The sequence below is a fragment of the Coenobita brevimanus genome, chromosome 86 (genome assembly GCF_032717465.1).
Source record: "Coenobita brevimanus isolate Jiangsu-jjx chromosome 86, ASM3271746v2, whole genome shotgun sequence".
Lineage (NCBI taxonomy): Eukaryota > Metazoa > Arthropoda > Malacostraca > Decapoda > Coenobitidae > Coenobita > Coenobita brevimanus.
In genome coordinates this window covers 36,322,125-36,335,179 of record NC_137039.1, presented here as the reverse complement: position 1 = coordinate 36,335,179, position 13,055 = coordinate 36,322,125, and the positions used below count along the sequence as shown (strand labels likewise).

Sequence of the window (13,055 nt, the reverse complement as noted above, 5' to 3'; positions counted from 1 at the left end):
GCATCTGACTATAGATAGATGGATATAAACCAAATATAATACCGAAGCTGTATGATCTGTGGCTTGTTATCGTTTGTTTATATATAGTGATGAAACAGGCAGCCTGCTCAGACTTAGAGTTAGTTTCAAATTTCAAACCACAAAACATTAGCAGTGACAATGTTATAGCAGAACCTAACAGATTTGCTGTGACAACTGATATCTGACACATGCAAAGCTTTCCCACTTCAAAGGGTTGGTCAGTGCCTTCCCAAGCATTCAAGCATTGCCAGGACAGTGTTTCCCTCTCATACCCATTATCTCTCTTCCTTCATGGTGTTGCCTGTAGCAGTACATTGTGTATAATTGTTTCAGAAACAGTGAATGGCCCATTCATGTTAAGGGAAAATAAATACCCAAGAAAAGTGAGAATGCAAGTGAGATGATCACTGTCTCGTGATTTTGTCCACGGGGATGGGAGGATGATGGGAGGATTAATACCTTTGCATGTATTGTATTTCTGTCCCAGACATGTTCATATATCCAGTTAACCTCCATCCATCTGTTTAAAAACTCAATCATTTGTACAAAGTATATCAATCTTTTCTGTTCTTCCATCAGACTTATTTTAAAAAATGCTTGTCCCCTTCTCAGACTGGTTTATTAGGCTATAGTAGTTTTTAGTACCCATACCTGCATGTCCAACTCTGCTTTCATGTTTGGTTAATAATCCTCTTTAAAGTATCTCCAATCATTCTCAGGGAATAACTACAAGGAGACATCTTGCCAGGCTGAGATAGCAGCCTTGCAAGAGTGTTGCAAGAAGTGGTCCAAAGAATCAGGGTGCTGTGCTGGTGTCAAGGTTGATTCCACTTCAACCAACAGCACCAGTCCTAGCCAAAAGGAAAACCCAACATCAGCTACAAAGAAGGAGTGAAATATTACATGACAGATGACTGGGTAAGATAAAGTAAATGGAGTGGCTGCAGAATAGCCTACACCAAATGATTGTTCATACATTGTAACATAAGTAAATGTTTCTTATTGTTTGTCATTTAGCCCCACTTAATAATACCAGTACTTCGCAGTTACTACAGATATCTGATCCTGTATTAACCCTATGGATAAATAGGTGTTATTTTTAGACTGTTTCTCATCATCATCATCTAATCCTGCATTGCCCCATGAGGAGTGTAGGAGCCTGGGGCTAGGCAGGTTGGTCCTGACATTAAAGATGAGAGTGACTAGCTTCACTCATCCGTGGGTAGCATTTTGTGAGCAATAAACCCCAACCACCCTTTGAATAGAAACCTGCACAGGCCCAATCTGATTGGAGTGCCTTAATTGCCCACTAAACCACCAGGCACCATAATTTGATTATATGGTTACCACCCAGCCTAGTAAATGGTTTCCTGATGTACAGGAAACCATTTGACTTGTCATTCAGTGAAGAGTCACCTATAGGTAGAAGAAGAGGAAAGAATGAAGAAAAGAAAGAAGGGAGAGTGTAAAGGCAGCCATAGGCAGAAGGAAGAGGAAAGAATGAAGGAAGTAAAGACAGAAGAGGAAGGAAGGAAAGAAGAGAGGAAAAGGCAGTCACCCGAGGGCAGCTCTTTATCGAGTGAGAGCGCCCCCACCTACCACAGTAGTGTTTCTTCTCTTGTATTATTGTTTGCCTGTGGAGGTATTCAGCAATAATCCTAATCATTTGATGACCATTGTTTTTAATTATGGCTGCTACCCTTATTCATCTTAGAAGGGTTTTCATATTTTGAAGGAATTAAAAATACTCTCCATTAATGTTATTTTTTTTCTAGCTACTGCAAAATATATTCTGGTTGCACTATGCTGGATGGTAACCATATAACCAAATTTTGGCACCTCGTGGTTTAGTGGGTAATTACAACGCTCCAATCGGATTGAGCCGGTGAAGGTTTATATCCAAGGGGTGGTTGGGGTTTGTTGCACACATAATGCCACTCAGGGATGAGTGAGGCTGGTCACTCTCATCTTAACCCCTAAAGTACTACGATCGACGTTTTTTTCACAGTTTTTTAAATGGATGAGGAACGTCGATTGTGCAACTTCTACAAAAAACTGGCAGCAGCTTGCTCCACCCCGGCTGTGACGTAATGGCTTGTGACCAATCAGAACTAAGTGTTGGACACATGGGAGGGAGGATCCAGGCCCATACCCAGGCTGTGGGGGATGTACCCCCCACCTCCCTCTCGCCACGTCCCTCTACCCCACTACATTGTTACTACTGTACCTTCCTCCGTTCTTACCACCACCACCACCACCCCTCCCGCACCCTCCTTATGCAACCTCCACCCGTCCGATGTGGATCCCTCCCATGTTCCTCCCTCCCAGTCATCTGGAGGGAGGGCATTTCTCCCCTACCCTTCCTCCACGTCCCTGTACAGTACTGTACTCCGCTGAGGCCCTTCCTTTGTGTCTGGGAGGTGGTCTTCCATCTCTCCATCCCCGTACACCCCCTCCTGGACTTACCACCCCCCACCCCGACCCCCACCCCTAGCACAGAGTATCTCCCCCCCCTCCCAGCCTCATATATTTTGCATAATGTTTACGCTTTATGGCATGTGTTTTGAATCATTACCTGTACTTCATTTGTGACCATTCAATTTTTTTCTAAGCACTTTACAGTGGTTTATGACATCTATACACACCAAAAAATATTGATTTTGGTGATTTTTGTACGTATTTTTGGGAAGAAAACGGATGTGAGCAGCGTATTTTCTTTCTCACAGGGGCCACAACGGGTAGCTATTATAAAATTTGATGGGCCATAGGTCGGTAACTATTGTGTCTAGGAGGGGGGGGTTTGCGTTTTCAGGTGAATAAATTCAAGCTCTATAAATCGGGCATAAAACTTTTAACCTTTGGGAAAGTTGAAAAATAGGCCTGTGTTTGCGTCCTGGGGGGTAGCCGAGGCTGGAGAATTGCGTACCGGAGGGGTTAAATATCAGGACCAACTTGCCTAGCCCCAGGCTTCTGCACTTCTCATGGGGCAAAGTAGGATTGGATTTTGAATGAATGAATGCATCCAGACAGCTTTGTTCTAGTTACTATAGTTTTATTCAGATTAAGAGGAACTATTCACTCTCATCTTAAATGTCAGAACCAGCTTGCCGAGCCCCGGGCTGCTATGCTCTTCATGGGGCAATGTAGGATAGGATAATGGTTGGATGAAAGGGAACTATTATGTACTCTCAGTATGAAACTTTTCCTTTTTTTTCTTTTTTGCTATGAAACAGTTCAATCAGGTTAATGTTTCATAGTGAAGGAGTTGAAAGCAGTCTCTGTTAATCCAATCAGTATGATGATTTCTCTTATTTACTTTTGACTGCCACAAACTTGTTCTCTGTAAGACGAGTTCTGTTGTATTTAGGCTCCCACCAAACAGTTTTATTCAACTGAGGAAAGATTGCTTGAATTGAAGGAGCTAAACTAAAGTGGGCTAAATTTCTGCATCATTAGCTCAAACTCTACAACTTCAGTTTCTCCATTTCTCCTTGACTGTGTATGTGAAGTGGTATCTTTCCTTCACGGTGCAGCTGAAGTGATGTCTGGTGCTCAGAAGCCTGAAATACGAGCCAGCCAAACTCAGGTGCCTGGCTCCTATCGTGCTGGACCATCTGGCCATGCTTCAGTTAACTTCCCACACCATCATCTGAATCCCCCCAGGCTTTATCCCAAGGAACCAGGCCAGTCTCCAGGGACACATCAGGTAATAACTATAAGCACATTGTTTGATATTATGTTTAGCTTGGTGCTGGAGAGGGTCAGATTCATGAGGCCTTACCAATATAATTGGGCAGCAGTTTTGCAAACATCACTCACCTCCCTCCCAGTTCCCCCAAAGGAAGTTGGTTGACTGGAGGAGAAGGGCAACATCAGTCTGTAGTCCACTGGCTTCACTTCAGATGAACCCAAGGCCACAGCAACAGCAACATGATATTTAGCTTTTCATTGTGTTTGGTATCACCATCATCATCATACCTCTTTTTCCCTACCTAAGGATGGGTTGACGGTGGGTTTCATGTAGCCTCTTCAGTACAGTACCTTGTCATTTTATTTTCAGTCTTGCTATCTCGGGTAGTTTTATTGAGCTTAGGAGGGACATTTTGAATAGGAAGCAGTACATAAATCTCCCCTCTGTTATATTTAATCACTTCTGTCTTCCTACTTTTTGCTTCTCATTGTGGTGGTCACTTTTACCTGATTATTCCTCCACCCTTGGTTCTTTGGTTCTTTTTTCTCCTTATAGGAATACAATACTGTATTCCTATACAGTACTTCCTTCCACTGGCCAACGGCTTAAATTAGTCTATTTTATAGCCAGTTACAGTAGCAGTCCCTACTCATTACCATGGTTTGTTTTGGGGGCTTCCCAAGGGAGCTGCCTTCCAACGCTACAAGTTCCTCCTACCCAGGTTAGTACTCAGTTATCCTTACCCTTGAAGGGTTGCTGCCAACCCTTACAGGGTTCTGCCACCTGATACAGTCATAACCTTAACTGTTAGGGGTACAGATGTGTACTACTGCTTGCCAAAGGGAGACTGATTTTGTGCACAGCAAGACCACCTACCTCCCTGAGGTGATACCAGGTCCCACCTTCTGACCATAAATGTGGAAAAAGATGAATACAGTACAATGATAACGAAGATGTAAGCTTCAGAAGTATTATCTGTTTTAGCACATGAACTCAACACTTTTAAATACCAAATGGTATCTTGTCTACAGTAGTATGAATAGTTTCATGTCACTTCAACCCTGGGAATGCTGAGGCTGGTTGTAGGCTTGTCATTGTTCACTTTACCTTTTTTATAGGTGTTCCAACATGCATACGTACATCAGTCTTGGTCACCTAATGGCGGCTCTCCATGCCGCTCAGTCTCTAGCAGCCTCTCCACTTAGCTAGTCCCACATCCCTGAAGTCAGACTTCATGACTCTGACTGAAGTCTTTTTTGATCTGCTTTTTGTAACTCTACCCTCAGCGTCCACACCTCTCGCCCTGCATACCAAGTTGTCATCTTCCATCCTTTCCACATGCCCAAATCATCTTAGTCCACCCTTTCTCATCACAACACTAATATATTCAAGTCCCATCCTTCCTTTGAACTCTCATCTTTCACAAGTGTAATTCCCCCAAACCTTTCAGTCAGGGATGCACTAAATGTTTATCTGATCATTCTCCTTTCTACACTTGAACCAATGAAAATTCATAAGCTCAAATGTATAGAAATGACATTGATGTGGTTGATGTGTTGTATGTCCCTGAATGTGAGGCCTGGAGGGGCTAGGTTTACAATGGAAGAGTTGAGAGGTAGGATGGGACTGGAGTGTATTGGTGTTGTGATGAGGATGGGTAGATTGAGATGGTTTGGGTGTATGGAGAGGATTGAGGATGACAATTGGGTGCAGAAAGTGAGAAGTGTGAACGTAGAGGGTAGGGTTGCAAGAGGCAGACCGAAAAAGACCTGGGATGAGGTCATAGAGTATGACCTCAGGGATGAGTGGCTGAATAGGGAGGCTGGCAGAGGTCAAGCAGCATGGACACCCACCATTAGGTGACCGAGGCCAACGCATACAAGCATTTTTGGAACCTTTTTTAAACTAAACAAAACGAAAGCAGTTTATTATCTGTGGGGGAATAGATATCATAAAGTTTTCAATACGTTTACAGTCATTATGTTCACAGTCATTACATTTACAATATTTGAAAAAATTTATATAAATAGTGCAAAGCTATTATGGTAAATTGTAACAGAGTTTTATTTATTTCAGGCCAGGAAGCTAAAGAAAATTGGACGTGGACGACTGTGGATCCACCGCAATCCGATCAAGTTCCAGATTATTGGTATTACTGTTGGCCTCTCAATTTTCTTTAGTCGACCAATTTATGATTTATTTTTACGAGATAAAGTTGACAAATACAAACAGAGCCGTGCCCTGAAGGAGACTGAGGCATGAAAGTCTAAAGAAAGATTTATGTAGAGGCCATTGTAGGGAACTAATACTGTATTAATTACTTAAACCTAAACAGTTGAAACTAAAGCACTGAGTTAACAAAAGGTTCCTATGTTCTTTACTCTGTTGGAAGAAAAAAAAAATACAGCAGAATTAGACTTCCCAGAAGATTCTTATAATCAGTACTCCCTTGTAAAAAAGAAGGCAGCAGCATTAGATGTGACAGAAGATTCAGTAGCCCCTGGTACTCTACAAAGGAAAGCAGCAGAATCAGACTTAAAAGTGGATTCATATGTTCATCAGTCAGTTGTAAGAAAGATAGCAGAATCAAAGGATTAACAATACTGGCAGTACCATTATGGAGTCTGTGAGGAAAGCACGAGGACGTCTCCAACTGTACCCCAAATTGCTTGCCAAATGTGGACCTTCCGCTGCTGAATATGCTCGCTGTGTTGCACTTCGGGAGAATATCTTGAAAGGAGATTGTACTGCAGAGTTTGAATCTTTTAAGAAGTGCATCAGTGAAGTGGCTAAGAAGACAAAGATGAGAGTTTGAAGCACAGTACTGTATAATCTGGGATCTACCTTGCAGGTAACGTTGTTCCAGTAACTGAAATTAAAGATTTACATAGCACACAGGTTACAGAAAAGATGAAGAATGCTACCTCTTATTAGAGATAGGCAAATATAGCTGTTACTCTTGCCAGATCCTAATATAATAATTACTCTGCAGTACTTCTGATATTGCGAACCTTTTGTTTCACTGCTGCTCTGTACAAGAATTACCATCATGGGGTTAGGCAGTCGAGGATCCCGAGCTGGAGCCACTGAGCTGATCCAGGTACACATGGTGCTAGGTTTTGTAGTGCGTGTGGCTTTAGTTATGTATGGAGAACACCATGACCGCACCACGAGCCTTAAGTACACGGATATTGATTATCATGTGTTTACTGATGCAGCAAGGCATGTGGCAGCTGGAAACCCACCTTTCCTCAGGCACACATATCGATACACACCATTTCTAGCTTGGATGATGCTCCCTAATGTTTACATCCATTTTGTGTTTGGCAAGCTCATATTCTCCATTCTTGACTGTCTTGTTTCTCGATTGATTTATGAGATATTGCTTCTAGAGGGTCAAAACAAAGTAATGGCCCTGAAGTGTTGTTTTATGTGGCTGTACAACCCACTAGTGATGGGTGTATCAACCAGAGGTAGTGCTGAGGCTGTCATGGCTGTTCTGATCCTCCTCACCCTCTATATGATGAAACTTAGACTTAATATTCTTGCTGGGTTCTTCCTAGGAGCAGCAATTCACTTTAAATTATACCCAGTCATATACTGTCTGCCATTGTACCTATCTCTTTCAAATAATCCTCCTCATGATTATTTTTGGAGGTGTTTCCTACCCAACTATTCAAAGATGAGGTTATGTTTTGGTACAGTGATATCATTCTTTGGTCTGACTGGAGTGGGACTTGCCATGTATGGTGAACAGTATCTTGAAGAAGCCTTCCTTTACCATTTCTCACGAACTGATACACGACACAATTTTTCAGTCTATTTTTACCTCCTGTATATTGGAGCAGATTTTAACATACCAGGGCTTAATGTTGCAACCTTTGGGCCTCAGCTGGTGCTGGTGGTTGCTTTAGGATGCAAGTTTAGCCATCGCATTGATGTACACTTTGGTCTCTTCACTCAGACAGTCGTATTTGTCACCTTTAATAAAGTAGTGACATCTCAGTATTTTCTTTGGTATCTTCTTTTACTTCCCCTAATTGTTCCCAGGTTGGCTGTGTCTTGGCAGAAGGCAATCATCCTGACATTGTGTTGGGTGGGAGCACAAGCATCCTGGCTCTTGCCAGCATATTTGCTTGAGTTTCATGCCATCAATGCCTTTGTACCCATATGGCTTGAAGGTATTGCTTTCTTTTGCTGCAATGTGGGAATATTGATGGCCCTGATCTCCAGTTATTCAGTAGTGACATTTACACATCATCATCACCATCACAGTCGAAAAAATAGATAATTTTGTCCACACAGTGACACTAGTTAAACTGTCACCAAAAAGATACTTTGTCCACTTATTGACGCATGTGAAACTGTCACCATGGCAGCACTGTAATTAATTTTTAATGTGATAACCTGCATAAAACCCAAATTAGATACCTGGTCCTGCATCAGACCATCAAGGTTTAGACAGATTAACCTCTTTTCAGCATTTAGTTGTCTTTCAGGTGGGCAAAAAATCAGTGAACACAGAAAAATATGTAACATACTGTATTTTGTTGCTTAAGACAGTGTCATATTCACAACACTGTATTAAAACTAACATGCTCAAAGTTTGTAGCTGTATTGTATGATAAAGAAAATAGTCTAGACTACATTAAAATTTTTGTGGTGCTAAGACCAGTGACCTATTTGTACTACTGTATAAATTGATATTTTAGTCATATCGTAGCAATAATAGTGAACAGTGACGGCCTGTATTGTTAAGTGATAGCTTGTGGCTCAAATGTATCTGCCTGAAATTTGTTTGAATATTTTAAATTATTACAACCCAGTTTCTCCTCAGGTCCCTGCATGTTAAAGGGATTTGTATGGGATCGACTGTTTTTGTTATATACAGCAAACTTTGCCAGATGATGAATGCAGCTTTCAAAACTAGATATAATGTAATTTTATATAGGAGGTTTAACATTATTGTATAAAGTAAGCCACATCATTCAGAATGTGTAGCCATTTGATTGTTACATTTCACATTTTCTTTGTTAACAGTATGCTTTAATGGACATATTTTTAAAGCTGTGTATATTTAGTAGAATTTCCAGGATTAATAGCTATTGACAGTGTTTAAAGTTAACCTTTTGCCAGGTAGGGAATTTTAATTGTGAAAGAACTAAAGGATTAACATTGATGCTTTAGCTTATTTATGTGCATTGTAGTGTTTAATACTGTGAGCCACCAGTATTGATTGCAGTAGTATGGTGACCAGTAATGCTTAGTGCAGGTGTTTGTTACTGTAATTGTAGCAAATGTAAATAAAAGAGTACAAAAGAACGTGATTCTTTCTTTGGTCACCATTCTCATCCATAGGAGGACACTTAGAACTTTAACATTCTCATGACTGAGCATACGTGAGTGTTCTATTCCAGCTAATGCCGAATGATTTTATTTAGTTGAAAGAAAGTTATGGAGCTTGAGCGTTAATACTGTACTGTCACCATTACTACTCTCATGGTCGAAACAACTCAACTCGATATTCTGGGCTGGCTAACATCAGATGATTTTATTCAGCAGAATGAAAGTAACAGGAGCCTGAAAGTTAATACTGTGTCATCATCAATACTCATGGTCAAAGCAAGTCTTAGTATTTTATGTGAACTAACACCAGATGATTTTATTCAAATTATGGTGAGATACTGTACAGGATATTTATATTTAGCTAAAAGTGAGATATGGGAGCCTGAGTGTTCTTAATGACATGGTGATGGCAACCATCATTCACTTAACTGATATTGTGCTGCCTATTTTTTCCCCTTTCTCATTCTATCTCTGCCTGCCCTCCTGTCTTCCTACTTCTCCCTCTCCATCCTGTCACTTTTTTTAAAACTCTTTCCACTTCAGGTGGCTCTACACTGCATGAGAAGCCTAATGCTTTTCTGTAAGCCAGGAAACCATTTACTTTGCATGGTGGTAACCCTGTAACCAAATTACAGGGTGAAGTAGTGCTTGCTATGATGCCTGTGATAAAAAAATGTAGCATCCATCCGAGGACCAAACCTCCACACTATTCCTTGCACCTCATTGTGGTGAGGTGCTGTCAGCCGAAAGGGAACATTGGTTCAATGCACGGAACAACTCCACAGGGATGGTTGCTTGTCTGAGGTTGATTGGTCTGCTTGGTCAGACTGGAGGTGATCAACAACAACCACTATTAACTTTCTCTTGCTGGGACAACTCAAGATGCTGAAGTCTCAGGTAAAATTTTTCTTTAACACACTATGGTCAAATCTAGGAGATAGTCAGAAGCTTTTCCAAAATGTAAGTGCAGCAAAGCTGAAGGGAGGTCTCTTCCTATTTAAATGATCAAGTACATTAATTTAGTCTCAAGCAGTCCTACATCCTTCATTCTCTTGGGCCCTGGATATGGATATCTAGAGCAAAGCTCTTTGATCTTGCTAGGGACAAGACTTTGGGAAAGGGTGTGCTAGGTAGTTGTCCCCGCCTTTCATGTCATAGGTTGGAAGTACAGTATGGTGATCCCTTGGTTATTATGCATAACTGGTACCAACCTAAAGCACAGAATCTATGGGATTTATCCTAGCAGGTACTGGTCACCCCACTCGAAAACCCTAATTTTTCCTTTTGGAATAATTTGGACTCCCTCTAAATACATACAGTACGTACTGTTATACGTATCAGAAATACACATAAGCATGGTTAGGTTAATAGAAAATGATGAAAAGGGCACAATAAAGAAGAAACACGTACCATACAGAGACCTGAGATGGCTTGAGGTAAGGGGTTCTAAGCCTGGAGGGTAGAGTTAGTGGTCTCCACCACCTGGAATTAACTCCTCGAGTTGGGCCTCATCTTTGAATCTCTATAAGCCACCAGAAAACACAGATTTTGCACCATCACTGTTGGCAGAAACCACCTCAGGTGCACAATATCAATGTTGTTTAGCCAAAAAATGTGCAATAACAGCAGGATTGCAGATCTTCATCTGACAGTGAAAATAAAAACCACTATAACCAAATGCACGACAACCAACGGCTCACAGCATGTTTTTTTTTTTTTTTTTTTCCTCTGAGCATAGACTATTTAGAACATTCCCTAAGGCCGAGCAGTTGAAATTAATGCATACCACCACTTGGGCATTGCCTTCATTCTGCATTTCTAAAGACTGTAGTCTCACAATGTATTGTATTATGGCAACAGCAAAGGTATCTTTATGACATCCTGATGTGACTGTAGAAAAGAACTGAAGCCAATAACAAGCTACTGTACATCCCAGTACCTTCCAAAGATGAATAAAGACACACTTGTGTACTGTGACTACCCAGCCACGCCTCCTGATACAAGTGATCAGCAGAAAGGGTGCTACGTGCCGCTGCCAATGCACGGAGGAGCACGAATCCTTTCTCTTTTTGGTACCTTTTCTAACATGCACACAGTACATGGGTAGGGGGTCTTTCTGCTCAGCAATTTTCTTCATTCCCATGGGAAAAACACACTCATAAAACATGAATAATAATGGTTGATTACTGGCGAAACAGTGACTAACACTACTGTACAGTGGTTCCTTAACAGTAAACACAAACCACTGCACTTTACACAATGATCCAACTATCCAAAATTCAGTCCAGTACTGCCCCATCAGGAGTGTAGTGGCCCAAGGCTATGCTACTCAGTCATGACATAAGAGGTGAAAGTAAATAGTTGCTTGCCCCTTAGTGGCATTACCTGGGTAATGAACCCCACCCACCCAGAGTGCTAACTAAAAACTGTATAACAGCAACCGGGCTAATGCACTACTTCAGCCCCCAGCACAAAGGCCCACCCATAATCTCCCTTCATAATTCAGAGAACTATCTTATAAAGGTCAAAAGTACATATTCTAGAGCAACAGGGTCTTTACACAATGATCAAAGGAAATAATCTGATACAAAATAAAATCCAAAATCAGCAACCATCTCACTATCATGTCTGAGCTGGTTCAATCAACTTACTGTACAGGCTAAAAAGGGGGTGAATAATGATCTGTTATCTGTTTTACTGTTTAGTATTTTTGTAGGGGTATATACGTAATCCATCTAAACATTTCAGGATCTTCAGCCTCCTGCGGTCATCACAGACAGTAATTTGAAACATAGGATAATATTTTTGCATCAACAGTTGACTCATTATACCCAATACACCATCACTGTAAAGGAGATTTTGGTACAAGCTACTTCATTTTGTCTTTCAAGGCAGCATAAATGATCTGTACTGTGCTCTGATAGGCTGGTAATCTATCACTGAGAGAAGCGTTGTAGTTATATGATAGGGTATATTTTACTGCTTTCTTGCAATGCAACTACAGAACTACAGTACTTATGGTGAATTCAGCACTTTTCAATATATAGCTCAATACAATACTGGTACTGTACTGGTATACTTAATGTAACTGTACTATTTATTAATACTATGTACACAACAATAAAGAATAGTAAACAAAATCACTACTACTGTACATCCAATCTATGCTATGTAATAGAACTAACAGCCTCCATACCTGCCTTGCTGAGATATCTGCTGTAGCTTACAAAATGAAGTTGTGAAGAAGCAGCATACACATATACACCAATACTGCAGCAAAATTTTGTTGTCAGTTTGTATCATAACCTTTAGGAGGAAAAAAAAAAAAAAAAAAAAAAAAAATCATATATAAACTCACTGTACTGACTTACAATTGCACTATGTTCAACACTATAAACAAATAGAAACCTGAGCAGTCTATCTATCTATCTATCTATATATATGTGATATTCATTCTTAGATCTTTAGTGGAAAAGTTTCTAGAGAAGGGAAAGAAGTTGTATGCAGCCTTCATGGATTTAGAGAAAGCATATGACAGGGTGGATAGACAAGGATTGTGGAATGTATTACGAATATATGGAGCAGATGAGTTGTTGAAGGCCATGAAGAGTATGTATGAGGGTGCTAAGGCTGCAGTGTGTGTGGATAGTGAACTGCGTGAATTTTTCTATTTGAAGGTTGGATTGAAACAAGGATGTGTCATGTCTCCATGGTTGTTCAATCTGAATATGGATGGGGTTATAAAAGTGATACAAGGTAGGGCAGTGGATGATGGAGCGACCCTAGTGAGAGAGGGCAGTGTTTGGAAACTACCTGTACTGTTGTTTGCAGATGATACTATGTTGTTAAGTGAAGATGAAGGGGAGCTGCAAGGCTTGGTGAATAATTCTGGGAGAGTGTGTATGAAACAGAATCTAAAGGTGAATGTAGGGAAGAATAAAGTTATGGTCTTCGAGAGAAATGAAGTCAGTGAATGGACAGTGTGGTTGGATGAGGA

General features: G+C 40.8%; 3 protein-coding genes across 3 annotated transcripts in view; 2 read left to right on the top strand and 1 right to left on the bottom strand.

Moving 5' to 3' along the window:
* The window catches only part of LOC145410778 (uncharacterized), a 33,526-nt gene extending 21,229 nt beyond the window's left edge, over positions 1–12,297 (bottom strand). Inside the window, exon 1 of the mRNA XM_080280879.1 lies at positions 12,255–12,297. The gene's annotated coding sequence lies outside the window, so the exon portion shown is untranslated. The remainder of the gene's footprint in view (positions 1–12,254) is intronic.
* On the top strand, positions 862–6,315 carry LOC145410780 (uncharacterized). The gene is made up of 3 exons (XM_080280883.1): positions 862–939; positions 3,555–3,727; positions 5,789–6,315. The coding sequence occupies exons 2-3, from the start codon at positions 3,563–3,565 to the stop codon at positions 5,972–5,974; spliced, it is 351 nt and encodes a 116-aa protein (XP_080137009.1). The 5' UTR covers positions 862–939; positions 3,555–3,562; the 3' UTR covers positions 5,975–6,315.
* PIG-M (Phosphatidylinositol glycan anchor biosynthesis class M) lies at positions 6,539–9,026 on the top strand. Its single transcript, XM_080280882.1, has one exon. It carries the CDS (start codon positions 6,762–6,764, stop codon positions 8,001–8,003), a length of 1,242 nt encoding a protein of 413 aa, XP_080137008.1. The 5' UTR covers positions 6,539–6,761; the 3' UTR covers positions 8,004–9,026.
* Positions 12,298–13,055: the final 758 nt, after the last annotated feature.